The sequence below is a fragment of the Castanea sativa genome, chromosome 11 (assembly GCF_040712315.1).
Source record: "Castanea sativa cultivar Marrone di Chiusa Pesio chromosome 11, ASM4071231v1".
In the NCBI taxonomy this organism is placed as follows: Eukaryota; Viridiplantae; Streptophyta; class Magnoliopsida; order Fagales; family Fagaceae; genus Castanea; species Castanea sativa.
The window spans coordinates 53,982,052-53,998,887 of NC_134023.1; the positions used below are offsets into that span (position 1 = coordinate 53,982,052).

The 16,836-nt window shown below is 30.1% G+C and overlaps 1 protein-coding gene across 3 annotated transcripts; it reads right to left on the reverse strand.

Annotated features, from left to right (window-relative positions):
- Nucleotides 1-4,085: 4,085 nt before the first annotated feature.
- Nucleotides 4,086-14,163, reverse strand: LOC142615243 (very-long-chain aldehyde decarbonylase CER1-like). Of its 3 annotated transcripts, none has more exons than XM_075787964.1 (10): nt 14,035-14,163; nt 13,083-13,306; nt 12,433-12,665; nt 9,857-10,064; nt 7,480-7,855; nt 7,244-7,351; nt 6,913-7,113; nt 5,157-5,255; nt 4,681-4,854; nt 4,086-4,522 (listed from the first exon to the last, which is right to left on the reverse strand). In XM_075787964.1, exons 1-10 carry the CDS (start codon nt 14,092-14,094, stop codon nt 4,358-4,360), a joined length of 1,848 nt encoding a protein of 615 aa, XP_075644079.1. In that variant the 5' UTR covers nt 14,095-14,163; the 3' UTR covers nt 4,086-4,357. The 3 variants fall into 3 exon arrangements, with proteins under 3 accessions (XP_075644079.1, XP_075644078.1, XP_075644080.1); XM_075787963.1 differs by having other exon boundaries at nt 9,845-10,064; XM_075787965.1 differs by lacking the exon at nt 13,083-13,306 and having other exon boundaries at nt 9,845-10,064; nt 14,035-14,055.
- Between the last annotated feature and the right edge of the window lie 2,673 nt (nt 14,164-16,836).

The window sequence follows — 16,836 nt, forward strand, 5'->3', positions numbered from 1 at the left end:
TTACTTATATCTCTTTCCACATTAAATCTAACTCACTCGTTATTTAGCCATTCTTCTATTCTATTTCTTTCTTTTTTATCTCTTCCTCTCCCAGAAATCAAACTAACTTGTTGAATTCAACAATGAACCATCCTCATAATAATTATATATTCCTATGCATTGTGTGAGTCTGCGACTAGTTTTTTTATTATAAAAATACCCGTAATATTATTATTTGTTTAATAATTTAGAGGGAAAGATACATGAAGTGTCAAAACTCCACCGTGATTTCCTGTAATATTTATTGAATAGTTGATGACATGATTAAATTAATCTAATATTCTCATTTCATAATAAACAAATAGGATTTTAAAGACACTTATATTAAATTTACCATAAAATTTTTAAAAAATGGTGAATATATTTTAGATTAGATTCTCCAAAAAACAAAACGAAATGTATACATTTTGTTAATCGAAGAACATATCTCATACATCAAATATATGAATCTTTTCTTGCATGACGTGTGACTATAGAGTCTATACACTATGAAAGAGAGTCAGTTACAAGTCTTACAAGAGCAAAAAATAATTTACCAGTTCTCCACATGCCCGTGTTTGACGCATGGTGTGAAAATTGGGACTTCACCCTTACCTACCTTCGTGATTTCTTGGAAGCTACTATTATTTTCGTACATAATAAGAAAATTCAATAAACTTGACGACTCAGTTCTTGCTATATTAAAATAATAGACATATATATCATCCCCATCTTCCATAGTTCCATCATTCATGTGCGCGAGTCTCTGAGAAAGAGAGATAGATAGAAAGACAACATTGAAAGTTTGGTAGAAGACAAATGAAAGAGTATTATTTAGAGTTGATGGTCAAAATAGCCAATTCCATAGTCACCACGTTGACCATAACAAGTTGCAAGCACATCATAGTCATCATCACAATATTATTCATCTTCTTCACCATCCATTTTTGCGCAAAGAATTTCTGGCACAACCATCATCGCCTCCCTATGTTCACCTTCCACCACAGTTCTTCTGGCAACAAGGACATCTTATACTGTGTGGTGTGCCTTCATGAAGTCGTGGACGGCGAAAGGTTCCGAAAATTGCCCAAATGCAACCATTGCTTCCATGTTAATTGCATTGACATATGGTTGGAGTCCAACTCTACTTGCCCACTTTGTAGAAATCAGGTCTGTCTTGTAAATCATCGTCAGCGTAAACTAGGTCTTCTCCCCCAGTTTCTTTCAGTTTTGGACTTTTTTCTCGGGAAAATATTTAATCCTCTGATCAACCTTGAAATTTCCTTGGTTTTGGGTGAAAACTCAAGGCATATTTTATAGATTTGTTTCTTATTATGTAACAGCATCCCCTCAATAATGTATTGCATATTAATTCATTCATTTAGTTTGTTTTCCTTTACCAATATTTTACTTATTTGGTTTCTCAAAAAAAAAAAAAAATTACTTATTTGATAATTGCTTACAGCATCTGAATACGCATAGATTGTTGCTGTTAGGGTTAAGAAAGTTTATATAGGTAATTCCATGGTCGAGTTTCTATAATCCTGTCCAATTATTTTGAAATGACTAATAAATTATATTTTGCTATGTATTCAAATTATTGATAAAATGGTAAAATTTGATCATTCATTTAAAAATAGATGAATAATATTTTAGAATTGTTTGAAAAATAATCTTAGGCTTCAAATTTTTTTACTTTGAAGTGTTTTAATGTAATATGAAATATATTACAGTACTTATCAAAAAAAAAAAAAAATTTACAATACCCATTAAGAAGTAGAAGTAGAAGGGTAGATCCAGTAAAATATTGAATCAGCCTTGCTGGATATATTAGAAAATCCAACCGTAAAAGTTCAAATTGATAGCTAAATGAATGGATACTGTCTTGTCAGTGATTGAGAAGACAGATATCCATTTGCATAATAGGCTTCTCACCTCAAGACAAAGGGCTGATATGGGACCTGGGCAAAATGATCCACTATATGTTAAACTCTTTGACAGGGGATCCACTGTATGTCTAGCTATAGCCGTGTTTTGTAGTGATGTATTCATGATTCACTTATATGTTTATATGTATGTATATATGAGAGAGAAGAAAGAGAGAGCACAAGGTTTATGTGATTTGGCTTAACAGCCTATATATAGTCATAAAAAGAAAATCTTGATGGCTACATTTTTGCTATACTCTCAATTCATTGAATTACAATGAATCCTAGGTAGAGTTTATATAGAGAGAGAACTAGTGTTAGGCATATATGGACTTACAAAAGCCCAGCTTAGGAGAATTAGATCTTGGGTTGGAAAAATAGGTCTGTTTGGGTTGGGCTGTCTAAACTTTTTGTTGGAAAATCACGTGTTTGTATCTCATATAAAACATACGCAGTGGAAATTTAATAGATCTATTTCATTCGCAATCGATAACATGCACTATGTAAGTTTCAGAATTTAAGAATAAGAGAACGTATTTTGGTGTGGTGAATTAAAAAAAAAAAAAGATCAGAAGTACTTGGGAACACTTTTAATCTTCACTCCAATCCCACTTTACGCTCAAAAAGTGCGGTTTCTCAATCAGTTTTCAAGGGAGAATAATCGAGTGGTTTCACTCATACATACATACCATTTCATACACATACCAAATTCTGTATGTTTCTCCCATAATATTTAACTGATTATCTAATTGGGTTGGCATTTTGGGCATTTTCAATTGGGCTTAAGTGTATGGCTTGGAGTGGGACCAAAATGGACCAATAAAACACTAGCTCCAATGGGCCTTGGGCTTTTCTGTCAACTCTTAACAAGTCCAAAGTTACTATTAATTATATTTAATACCACTATATAAATATAATTGCACTCTAGACCTTATTAATAAATTATATCCCAAGACTTTATTGTATATGCAACCCCTTCATAAAATATTCGTAGTAATACAAAGTTATGAATATAGACTGTCACTTTAAAAATTACTATATCTTAATTCCTTGAGTAGCCGGTTTAATTTTCTAAGTTATTCATTATATATTTATGAAATTCAGTTCCATAAATATATACTTTAGTAACTCCTTACTAAAGTAGTTAGGCTTAACATTCTAAATAACCAAACCCATTAAACTTATCTCCAGGGAATATTTTATATCTCCGTTAAGAGACTATGAATTACATCTTAAGAATATATGTTCTATCAACACTAAATGTGGTTGTCCAACATACTGAGGTTTTGATCGTTATTTTAAACCTCACTCCTGATATATCAAAGTAACCTACACTTCATGATCAAGTCCATTATCCTCTCAGGATTAAGAGTTCATGTAAATAGAAGTCGTGAGTTTATTATTTATTTGACAATCGTTAGAAAAATAATAAATCTTACAGCGGTTCAGTTCAATATGTTTTAACTCTTAATACATATCAACATACCAACTAGAAATCTCCATTTCCATGATCAAGACAAATCATCTTAGTTGATACGTTATAGTCTTTGCAGATGAAATGCCCAATTTCATCACCGACTATGAACTACAATTCTGAGTTTACAAAGAACTTGTGATTTATATCTTCTGTGACTAAATCACATAAATAACGTACTATGCATCTCATGGACGATATGAAAATGTCTCAATATTTATGTTACCATTATTTTAGATAATAATGAAACAACTTTATTAATCATAACACTAAATCATACATAATGTCATACAAATCATCTTAGTTGATACGTTATAGTCTTCGCAGATGAAATGCCCAATTTCATCACCGACTATGAACTACAATTCTGAGTTTACAAAGAACTTGTGATTTATATCTTCTGTGACTAAATCACATAAATCACGTACTATGCATCTCATGGACTATATGAAAATGTCTCAATATTCATGTTACCATTATTTTAGATAATAATAAAACAACTTTATTAATCACAATACTAAGTCATACATAATGTCATACATAGTATCATACAATAGGATTTAAGGGCACACATCCTAACACTTTTTATGGTCAAATTAAATATGGCACTTGTGAAAGCGAAATGGACCCAGACCTTACTATTTCCATCTTCTCTCAAAAGAGTAAAAAATACCTCATAATACATATATACCAATATCATGACTGTGTCCACAATTATTCGAACCCATAAATTCATAAAATAAAGTCACAGAAATAAAATACGGTTTCAAATACATGGTCAATTAGGATAAATCATCGTTTAGATAATGACATAGACAATATTTCATCTAGTATTTATTGTAGAATTATAATATAGTGTCAAATCTATCTTCTTAAAAATCTTTTTAAACAAATAGATATACACTCTTATTTATGTTAGAGCAAGCTCAAAGCATGATCAGTTGGGCATCGTTAATGGTCGGAAACCATGTCGAAGACTTGCTTGCCATATCTCCTCGATGTTGAACATGGAGTCCCCACACTCGTGCACATTCCATCCTTCTAAACCATGCAATATCCCAGCAATACGCCAAGCACTCATCACTCTTCTTGATAGCCAATTCTGTTCCATAATGAAACATTTCAACAAACCAAAAGGTAAAATGAAAAATGTTTTGTGATGTTGTTGTTTAGATACAAAGATTTTGATGTGTTCGCAAATAAATATTAGTGTCAATTTACTAATAGTAAAGGAAAAGAAAATGTTAGTTCATTGCTAACCTCACAAGAGTGAATGTTCGTAAACGATTTGGGAGTGATCATTGCTGGTGTGCTATGATAGAAACAATCTTTGCTCATTTTCTTTGGTGGGAATTGAGAAAAAGGAATGAATAATGTTCCTTTTGATGCCTTCAGTTGTTCCTTTTCGGTCCATCCATCTCCTACTAACCATGTCTGCAAAACTCGTTATGTCATTTCAAAGTGTTCTAAATTGTTAGTTCCTTTTTTGTGGTTTTTTTTAGTAAACTGTATTTGGTGTACTAAATGCATTTTTAATAATGTATGTCTCATTATTATACGTGGATCACTAATTCACTATACATCAACCATGAAAAAAAGAAGGTCAATTTTAACTGGCACAATAATACTACTCAATATTCATACCAAAAGCCTACTTTTTTCTTTCTTAAATCCAAAATGATTAAAGGACAACAGGTTGTTGTCACAAGAAGTCATGAAATGGTTGCAAATTTTACCTTCTGAGCACAGCTTGTTGAAAGTATTAAGTTACTTTTCAACTTGGTGGTAAGCCTTAAGTGAAGCTTCTCATACTCGTCCTTGTATAATGTTGCCACCTGAAACAATTATATTTAATTATTTATTACAGATGGGATGAAAAAGAATAGATAGCTATAGCAAGTTTTCCCAAATAATTAATAAAAAACTCAGATAACAACATCTTCTCTTCGCAAATAATTAATAGGGAGTTTTACAGAAATATTTATGAAAAGGTTTACAATTAATATGAGAGAAAATAGTATATAATATATTGAATAATTTTTCCTTTTACCCTACAAATTGACTGCAATGCATGCTATATATTGTTATCCCTATGTATAAATGTGAATTTTTGAAGGGACTTATATATTACTAAAGAAAATAAAATTGTTTAAAAGGATTCCTCTTAGTAATTATTCGATGTGGGATGGTAAGCTATACATGTCCGGGGATTAGTTAGGTATTCTTTGAGCCTTTGACCCCATCTTAGTCAGAAAAAGAGGGGAAAAAAAAAAGTGAGCTTGTTTAGGCTAAATGCGGGTTTCAATGATCTTCTCCTTTCTCTTTTTATATATATATATAAAAGGCTAAACAACATAAATATAATGTAAAAAATTCATGATAGAGAGACAAATAAAAGAAAATGGAACACCATTTTAAAGTAGTTTAGTCAGGAAACACTATGAGTCCGTTTGTGAACAGTTTATTTAGTTGAAACATAAAATTTTTTGCTAAAAGTTTAGAAAAAAAATTAAAAACTAATTGAATAGTACAATGAGACTCACAAATAATACAAAAAAGTGTAATGAGACTCATTGATAGTACCAAAAAAAAAAAAAAAAAACTAAAAACTCATATAAGTTGAAAATTATAAGCTCATATATGCCAAGCGGACTCTCTATATCCACAGAGTCTCTTATCTTTAATCTTTCCATGCTGTGCTTTGTTTATATACACGTGGGGAACATAATCCTCATGTCTGTCTAATTTGAATTTATTATTAAAATGTTCCTTTCCTTTTCCATTTGATTTTTCTGATCACTCGGTTCATACTTTCCAATTTTTGGTTGGTGTAATTTCCTTAACAGTTGGTATTTAACAATAAATTAGGTTGGTACACTTTCCAAATTTTCTTGGCCTTTAACAAATAACAAGGCCAAAATGGGCAAATGCCCATTTCACACAAAAAATTCAGCATTTTGTCTCATTTTCCAAACTAATTAGGGAAATACCTCTGTTTTGAAATTTGTTTTTCTAAAAATTGAGTTTCAAATGTATAATTTGATTTTTGAAATATCGAGTTATAGTGAATGTGGACTTAGAGTTTTTTTTTTTTTTGGGAACTCGAGTACCATGTGAATTACTTGAGTTCATGGAACTCGAGTTCCACTTGAATTTTTTCTAGGAACTCGAGTATCTCACATAGTACTTGAGTTCAAAGAACTTGAGTTCCAAATTTTTTTTTTTATTTTAAATTTTCAGTTCAAAATTGCGATGGTCCAAAAATCGAGTTTTAAATTGAAACTTGATTTTTAGAAAATCGAGTTTCAAAACAGGAACATTTCCCTAATTAGTTTTAGAAATGGGACAAAATGCTGGATATTAAAATAAAAAAAAGGGCAAAAGCCCATTTTCTCCCAAATAACAATATAAAGTTATAAACATTGCAATGTAGGCCTTCGTCTAGTCAACCCAAACTTTATAATGATTAAGGATTTTTCAATTAAAACGAACCTTTATATTTCTTTCACATAGAGTATTGGCAATGGCATAAGCAACCTTAGTAAGTTTGCCTCTAAGGAGCACTTGGGTTGTTCGTTTTGGAATGCTATTTAGCACAACAGCCACTACTAAACTACTTCCATCCACCAGATTTAGTTTCAGCTGAGGGTACCTTTGGATGTAAAGTTCACCATTTCTATTAAGTTCCTCACCCTGCAAAATTTACATTAGGGTCCATGACGTCTCTGTGAAGACACAAATGCATGCGTGCACATTATATGAGTTTGAGAAGAAGGTACCTTATTCATTTGATATATGCACATAAAAACTTTAATTTGCTTGCCTGATTTAGGAGGCCTAGACTTAGCACCTTAACTCCTTTCATTTCAGCATCTAGTATGGCTCTTTCAATCATGCTATTGATTGCTTCCCTTGGCCATTGTAACTTGTACTACAATTTAAAAAAAGAAAGAAAAGGAAGTTAGAGAAAAACGAGCTGAATCAAATTGCATATTAGCCAACAAAAATGGTTGATATGAAGAACTTAAAAGAAAAAAAGAGAGGTTTTTCTTTTTTTACTTGTATAGTGTATCTTGGAACCACCCAAGACTGCCATTTGAGCTTTCCGAAGGTGTTTGCCTCTACAACAAACGTGTTTCCATAGATCCGTGTGATGATCAGGGACCAAGACGTCATAGGCCACATCAACCACAAGTACCATTTGGAAGTGTGGGGCTTGGAGGCCAAGGTGGCAAATCCTAGCCGTAGATAATAGATGGACTCCAATGTGGTCAGATGGGTTAGATGTACCACTTTTGGTGACTCTTCAGATCTTTCAAGTGAAGTTTCATATACAGCATCCGTGGACTTGTCCATTGTTCCATAGACGTAGTCATATATAGGCATGAAAAGTGAGTAATTGGTGCGGAATTGGGTGTGATGTAGTGAATGAAACCTGTTGAGTCAAAGATTATACATACACAATTTCATGAAATTAATTCATTTAAGAATAATTATAGTACTAATGATTATGATAATATACCACCGCGCACTTTGGTGCGGTGGTCACTTTACAAGTATAAATGCTTGCGGGGTGTGGGGAGCAAGGGCTGGAGTTTAAGTCTCTAGAAGCGAATTTCACATACATATACACTTAAATTAGGTTAGAATAGAAATTCTATTTTGTATAAAAAAAAATGATTATGATAATATATTAAGGGAACGTATCTTTTGCTATTTACTGAAATGGAATCCTGGTCAATTAAAGCGTTTCAAATCAATAAAAACTCAACTCATCAACTTCACCTAACTAAGCTTTACCAAAACTTATATGCCTTTCAATTGTAAGGTTTCTCTTTCTCCCAAGGGTGTGTAAACCTAGAGGCGAAACCATGAATTTTTTGTTGAGAACCTACGTTATGCTAATGATATATGTGTGTGTATTAGTGTAGGTCAAGTATAAGAGCAAATTTTACGGTAAAAATTGAAATCAAGGAGAAAAAAAAAAGTTCTCTCTATAACCACTTAAGAAGATCCTCTGGCATGTTGGGGGATAGCTCCTGTGTTTATGGGCCAAAACTTCCAAATATTTAATAATACATATTATGAAAAACTAAAATTTTGGGACCAATGATGAAGGTAGTTCCACCCCTACTCAAAGAATAGTTAGGAAACACACCCAACTATGTACACACCCAAATCCACAACATACTTTTAAGTGTCACATTGAGATTGATGCACCTAAATATATTTTTTTAACAAATACCCATGGTGAAGCTGTGTTTAAGTGCTGAAATCTAGCCACAAGTTGACACCCAAGTATATGTGAAATTAGATGTGGGTTTGTTGGTTTGGGTTTCTCTGAAGGTGGACTGGTGTGTAAAACGACAGTACCTCTAATATGGTGCAATGCTCATTGTTAAACAAACAACATGAAAATAGACTACCATGATCTTCATCATGAATATCTCTGATTCCAGTTATAAGAAATTATTATATATCTAGTATATTATGCCTACCGCTCACATAAATGTGTCTCATTTGCATGACATACAAATAAAATCCACTAATGTGGAATGAGAATGTAATACGCATATTGCACTAAATAATTTCACCGTAAGTTTGGGAGGTGGAGAGAGAAATGTTGGAAGGATTTGTCTGTGTCCGGACACAACCCGAACACAACACGTATTGAAGTTTTGGACCCAACACAAACACTACGTGTCCAAAATAATCTATCGAACTGTTTTGCAATCGATCAAGTTCTCCAATAAAGTTTTGTAACTTTTGTCCATATTGAAAGGTCATTGAATTGAGTTGTTGGCTTTTTTAATTGGTTGGCAAACTCTAATTGGACTGATTGGATCATACTGTAGAAAATTTTTCGAAAGCCAACTTAAGGAATATGCGACCTCATAGGTTATTTTCATGCCATATAAAAACCCATTAAGATCTACACAGAAGAAAGCAGTCATTACACGTACAGACTAAATTTAGAAAACAAAAAAAGATAACTACAACCCTTCAGTTGACAAGATAGGAGTAGTTAATAAGAAACTTCAGGTATTGGACAAGTGATGTCTAACAAAAAAAAAAAAAAGGTTGGTGCAGTTTGGTCACTACATGGCTATCAGTTTTTAGCATTTCAATATAGCTGAAAGTAGTATTACTGTTAAAATACACACCATGTTCTTGCCCGCAAGTCATTTTTTTCTTTGCCACTAGAAAAAAAAAGGAACCACATTTTGAAACCGCTGTTATAGATCTCAAAACTGCCGCAATAAAAAAAAGGACCTATAATGACGTTTTGAAACCGTCATTATAGGACTCAAAATTGCTGCAATGGCCATTGTGTAAAAGGAAAGATGGCCAATAGATGTTACTAATTACCTACATGCACAAGAGATTGGCTTCACAAAAGTAGTACAAAAAGTAAGAGACTTACGAAGGTGTGTACATGAGATATTTTAAAGGAGGGAAGATGGAGAAGAGCCTCTTTGGAATGAGCTCAAAGTTGCAGTGACCCATGTTGTTCATGACATCAATATACAGAATATAACCAGTTATGGATACTAAGGAACCAGTTCCGGTGAACACTGTGGTCAACATGGGTATTGAGAAGAGCATGAAATATACTATGTGTTCGGCGAAAGGATGAATCACAGCTGCCATATTAGTTAATCAAACTGGTTAACCCATATTATTATTTTGAGAAATAACTCTTACATACACACGTGTGTTTTCAATTGAATCACAATTTCAGTTAAAAACATGCATGTATTCATGGTGTGTGTTAGTGTGTGTAATAACCATTGCTCTATTATTTTTATTTTCTGAAATAAACATAGGCTTTATCAAAAGGAAGTAATTGCAATGTCATTTAAAAAAATTAGGATTTTGAGATATTGGAAAAAATTGTAGAACAGGTATACAAGACATATATAAATAGGCATTATGTGAACATTAAATGATTCTTTTAGGAAAAAACTCACAAAACATAATATTTTCAAAGAAATGTTATGTCTACAATAATTTTATAACACTTTCACAATAAATTCTAAGTAACAAGTTATTATGGGTTGTTATTAGTAGACAAAAAATAATTTCAATAGTACGAATGTTCAAATTTGAACCAATAAAAATTTACTGCTTATGATTTTTTGTGAAAGTATTATGAAAATATTATAGATATAGCACTTCTCATATATTTATTATATTGTATTTATTATGGATTTTTACACATTAATAACTCATTTTTGCAATGATTTTTTTTTCCCGAATTCAAATTTCACTTAGAATTCACATGAAATGATTTTTAATTAGTCATTGAATAGATCTCAATTACAACTTAATTGAATTTCTATTATTGTTGTTAACATGAAGTAATAACAATTGTATCAATTTCAAAACTATATTGTGAACATTTATTCACCTAAAGCTAAACCTTAGAGTTTTGGCCTTAAAATAATATTAAACCCTAGAGAGCTTTTTATGTAATTGTTACAAGATTGCGTTGCTAATACAAATATTTTTATGAAGAACAATTGATGATTACATAAAGAATTTGAACTCTACTTATCAATTTATAATTAGTTTGAATATATAGTGACAATATTGTTTCTTTATTTTGTATGTTTTTCTATTTGATGGAAACACTTGCTTTTTTTCCTCTCACACTGTTTGCCTTTTATGTTTTGAGCCTTAAAAGAAATTTATAAAAGAAAGAAATAAATAATTTTAATGAATTTCGACCGTACGAGAAAAAAACAATTATGTTTTAAAATAATTATATTTTACCATACGAGAAACATTACACTTTAAAAGAAATATTTTTTAATAATTAAATATACAATAGACATATTAAATATTTCTCATATTATATTTATATAAAAATTATTCAACTTCTCTCAAATTTAATATTTTTATTAATAGTGTAATTATTTCTTTTGTTAAGGTGTGTCATTATGTAAGACAATGAAATTATTTTACTTTTTTTATTCTGTACAGTAAATATCAACATTTTTTAAAAATATTTTTAATATAATATTTAATTTAATTTTTATCTATTTATATTATTCTGAAATGTGAATTATTAGATCTTATTGCAACATATAATGTTCATGTATGTATATTTTTGAATTAAAAATAAAATATTTTAAATTATATAATACACAAAATTTATATGAGAAATTATAAGGAATAAATAAAATAATTATTTTTATCAATCTTACAAACGAGATTTACGAATAAATTTAGTTTGTGAAATGAAAGGAATACGTTTGGGGATTAATTGGTAGCTAGTGAGAACTATAGAATTACCATTTTTTAACTTTCAATTTGTTTTTGCCCATCAAATGAAATGTAAATAACCCGACCTCTTTTCTTTGAAACAAGGGATGCATTTGGCTTTGTTAGTACTTGAAACAAAACCAATTTTTTTATTTTTATTTTTATAGCAACAAGGAGAACACAAAATTGTTTCCAACACGGACAAAATTTTTTGTTTTGTTTTCTGTCTTTTTGTTAGATAGGCGAACGAAGAAATATATAACAAAAAAAAAATTCATTCATTAACTTGTAATATATTTTTCTTGTAAACATAAATAAAAATTGAATAGATAGATACATTAAATATATTTTTATAAAGTTGTCTTATAAAATTATACTAAGATAACATAAATATGGTATAAACTTTGGATATAATAGAAGAAATAACTTAACATATATAGGCATTATATTAACCCTATCTTTCTTATATATATATATATATATTCAAATTCGTACAATATTTGTAGATATGTCTATTTAATTTTTTTATACCTTGTTTTACAATGTTTTTAAAACCTTGAACCAGATAAAAATTGCTTATATACTCCATAGCATCTATATTCTGTCATATATTATTAAGTAAATGAAGAGGATCATTTTTTTTTAAATATGTTAAACTTAGCTCAATAAAAATTCCCATCAAACCAATGAAGTGACTCAGCTTTATTTGTTGTTGGAGGAACAAGCATAATAAAATTATCTTACATGTAATAGGTTCAGTGACAATGGAAGAATGGTGGTGGGAATGATAACGAGAGTAAAGATAATGATGGTGTAATGCTCGGTGAAACCAGTAGTAGAGGAACTCCACTGGACCCGCATGAAGCAAACTTGTGATAACCACACCATTTGTTCTCCACAAGGGTAGGTTATGACTCTGAGGGATTGTCATGTATGCTATATAAAATATGATCCCATTGAACAATATCTGGTCATCCCTATAAACCAAAAAAGAAAAGTGTAATATTAGTGAAAATAATATATCAATGAATGTGAGTAAATATGTGTTTGTATTAAATGTTTGTTTGGAATAGTTTATCTAGCTTTTTACTGAATTTTTTTTTGCTGAAAATGTACTAAAATATACTTCAATCTTAAGAAATTTTGAAAAAGTGAAAAAATGTGGAAAAAAAGTAAAGTTTTAAAAAACTATACATAAAAATTAAAAAAAGATAAAAATTTGAGTTTATAAGCTGATGTTGAACGGACCCTATATGTTATATGAAAAAAATTATATTTCTAGAGATTCTTGGGGATTGTATGAGGCACTTATTCAATCCCCAAGAATCTGAAGAACATATACCATGAAGCATGCACATTTGAGAGCAAGCAAAGCAAGCAAGAGTTTAACTGACCAATTTCTTTCTCTGTCAACTTGCTCGAATTCGATACTTTTGTCCACAATCCTATTTTTGCCTTTGGCTGTTTGGTAACGAGAAATAGAAATCCATATCTGATTGTGAATCATCCTCACCAAAAGGAAAGGGAATGTGAGAAAGTAGACGAGGTCTGTTTCGCCTTCTCCCTTGACTATCATTGAGTATGTGCTATGAACCACCCATGGGACCAAAATCACATACTTCCCAACCAGAGGCCAAAAAGAAAGTTAAAATAAAAAAAATGCTTGTATATTAAAGGAACAAAGATGATGGGATATGATTGATAAAAAAAAAGAAGAAGCTAAGACTACTAGTAATTTCATGGCAAAAAGATTTAAGAACTAATGGTCTATTTGAATACCGCTTATTGCTAAAAATTGAAAACACTGTAGCAAAATAATTTTTAAATGTGTTAATAATGCCGTGGGATCTAGTTTTAAAGTTGTTTTTGCTGAAAAAAGTATTTGCGGGTCCCGTAAATAGTACACGAGACCCAGCCAAAAAGACACAGATGCGCAAAACGCTGGCTCTACTGCTATCCAAACCCATCCTAACTAGTATGTGGTGTCATAGAGCAAGTGAGTTTCTAAAAAAAAAATTCAAATTAGTATCTACCATCGCATCAACAACATAATATATAAATTTATTAATTATTTTCTTATTTTATATTTTAAAAGTTAACATATCCTTTGTAAAAAATATAAAGTAAAAATTTGTAATAACAATTGTATCATTTGACACAAGTTTAAACCATTTGTGTTGTCATATGAGTAAATCAAATATATATATAGAAACCAATATAATAAAGACTAAACTTATATGATGGTGAACTTTTTTCATACCATCTTAATAGTTATTAATATAGATCAAAAGTGATCCTCAGATCCTATAATGAAGGGATTATCCATGAGAGGAGCAAATAATATACCTTAAAGCTCCCAAGAGGCTTCCATGGCCAGTCAGTCAAGATCCCTGGTTTGGTAGCCATAGTTTTTAAGCTAATTAAGTTACCTTCAACACTGCTCTGGGCTTTGTATGCAGGAACTTGGAGGGCAATATATAATGCTTTTTCTACTACTGTATCGTTTACTTCATCGTAGAGAAGAGGTCATGAATGCAATTGTCGTTTCCTTAACTACCCACACAATTAATACGGCGTGCTGATTTTGACTTTATTATACCAATACTAGTATCGTAATCAATATTTATTAAAGATAGAAAAAAATTTGTGTTTTTTATTTTTTTTTTAAAGTAATATGGACTATATTACAAATTTTATTACAAGTGTTTACATAATGTATCACAAATTGTTCGAAAGGGATAAGTTTAAGTTATAAATTTAGTTGTAGCTTAATATTACAATTTTATTTAATATTTTTTTATTTGATGTAAATTTTGACAAATCTATCATCGAATTACATTTTCTTCTTCTGTCCTTTATGTTTGCAAAATTTTCAGAAAATCAAAGATCAATAGCTATGTTATCAATCAATTGTTTAAATTGCAAGTTTTTATAGCATGAAATTATGCATATAAATATAAGTTTATGGATTATATAGCAAATAACATTTGATCAATATGAAATGCCGCGTGCTAAGAGTGTAAAGAATCTACAATTCAATGGTTAGATTTTTAAAATGTGTAGCAATGTTAATTTTAAAAAAAAGAAGTTGTAGTCTTAGGCTATAACCAAGTTTGTAGCCAAAATTTATTTTTAAGATATTTATGTATAGGTTGTGTTTGTTATACACAATTTTACACACACCCAGTTTTGAATTGGAACTGTGTCAAGATTTTGAACTTGGAAATATTTATTTTTTTTGAGAAACAACTTGGAAATATTTTCAATTCAAAAATAGGGTGTCAGTAAAACTGTGTAACAATTTGTGTACAACAATCATTGCCCTTTATTTACTATGTGTTGAATATGTATTTATTACATTCATTATTATGTTGGTTTATAAGTTCTTTATAGTAAAAGTTATATATAGTAATTATAACATTTCTTTTAAAACGTGTAAATAAGATTCAAATTGGGAACTAAAACCTATGGAAGGGACAAGTATCACTCAACCAATGACTATTTTATTAATGTAAAAATATGCTATTTGCATTTTTTTTTTTTTTATAGAGAATTTGCATATCTTTTATGTAAAATTTTCTACATATCTCTTTTTTTGGGTAGTAAAACAACAATATAGGACAAATTAAACGCAAATTATTCTATTACAAAATAGCTCAACTTTATCAAAAGTTAACAAATTCTTTAACATAGAAGTGGGTTAATAAAAGTTACAAAGTTTTGTTTTTGAGAAGTCCCAAATCTAACAAGTGCATTAGCGCACTAATTAGAATTCTTGAATATGTGCCGGACTATTCTGTTGAGAAATATCTTCAATAGGTTCTTGCAATCATCAAGGAGGAGTTATAAGATTTTGGAAGAAAGGGTTAGAAAAAAAAATTTGCAACATCTGCATCTAATTCTACAAAAAGGTAGGTAACTCCAAGCTATTGGAAAATAGTAAGCCCATCCTTTAAAGCCTACAATTCAGCTAAAATATTGATTGTCACCCCAAGAAATCTAGCAAAACCAGTAGCCTATTCCCCTTTAGAATTCCTTAATTAGAAGCCCCCCATCACCTACCAGCCTTGGATTGCGAGTAACAGAACCATCTGTCTTTAACTTGGTCCAACCAAGTCCAGGTTTCTCTCATTTAACTTGTATACTGACCCTATCAGGTTTGGAAGCTTTGTTCACTGCTATAGCATAGAATTCTGCTCCCTTATCTTCTTCTTCTTCTTCTTTTTTTTAATTTTTTATTTATTTATGAAATTCGGCTCCCTTCTTAATACATTGATATACTTTATCCTTGACATAATATCTACGTTAACACATATAACAAATGAATTTAGTGATTAAATTCTATAATAATATGGTGTAAACCCCAAGTTTTACACTATTTAATCTTAACATGTCACGTCATTTTATTACACATTAAAAAATAAGCACAATTACACCCAATCAATTCTAAAATCCATTTGAAAATTCAACTAAATTGGGAGTTTATCGAGATATTATTAGATGAGATAGTATATATTAAATTTTAAGTAGAAAAAATAATGTGACAATATTTTTTTTAATGGTGTAAAACATGAATTTTACACTATGTCCTTACCAAATTCTGACTTATGAATTTTATAACATTAACATGACCAGCTTTTTTTCTTTTTTCATTTTAGTATTCTCCTTTCTCTATATTCATAAAATACACTTGAAAGTTGTTATTATTACTACTATTTATCATAAATCGAAAGTTATCATCTACTCATTAAAATAGTTATCATAAAAAAGTTCAAACAGTCAGATTGATTTGATACGCAATAATTTTAAGTGAGACCTTTTTATTGAAATAATATTTATTTAATTTTTTATATTATAATTTGTTTATTTAAAATTCGTTCTTCTTATTTTTCGATTAGTAATATTGCAAACAACTTAAGTATTTGTATTTTTACGTTTTGTTAAGATCTACTTTTTCAATTGATATTATAACTAAACCATTTGTTTCACTTTATAATATAGCCACCTAACAGAGATAAATTTAATACATAACTTGATGATTTAATACTACTCAAAATCAAGATTAGTTTTGTCTAGAGGATCAAATTATAAACTATTTATTTAAAATCCACTATTCTAACTTTTTGAGACGTAGAATTATCAATTAAG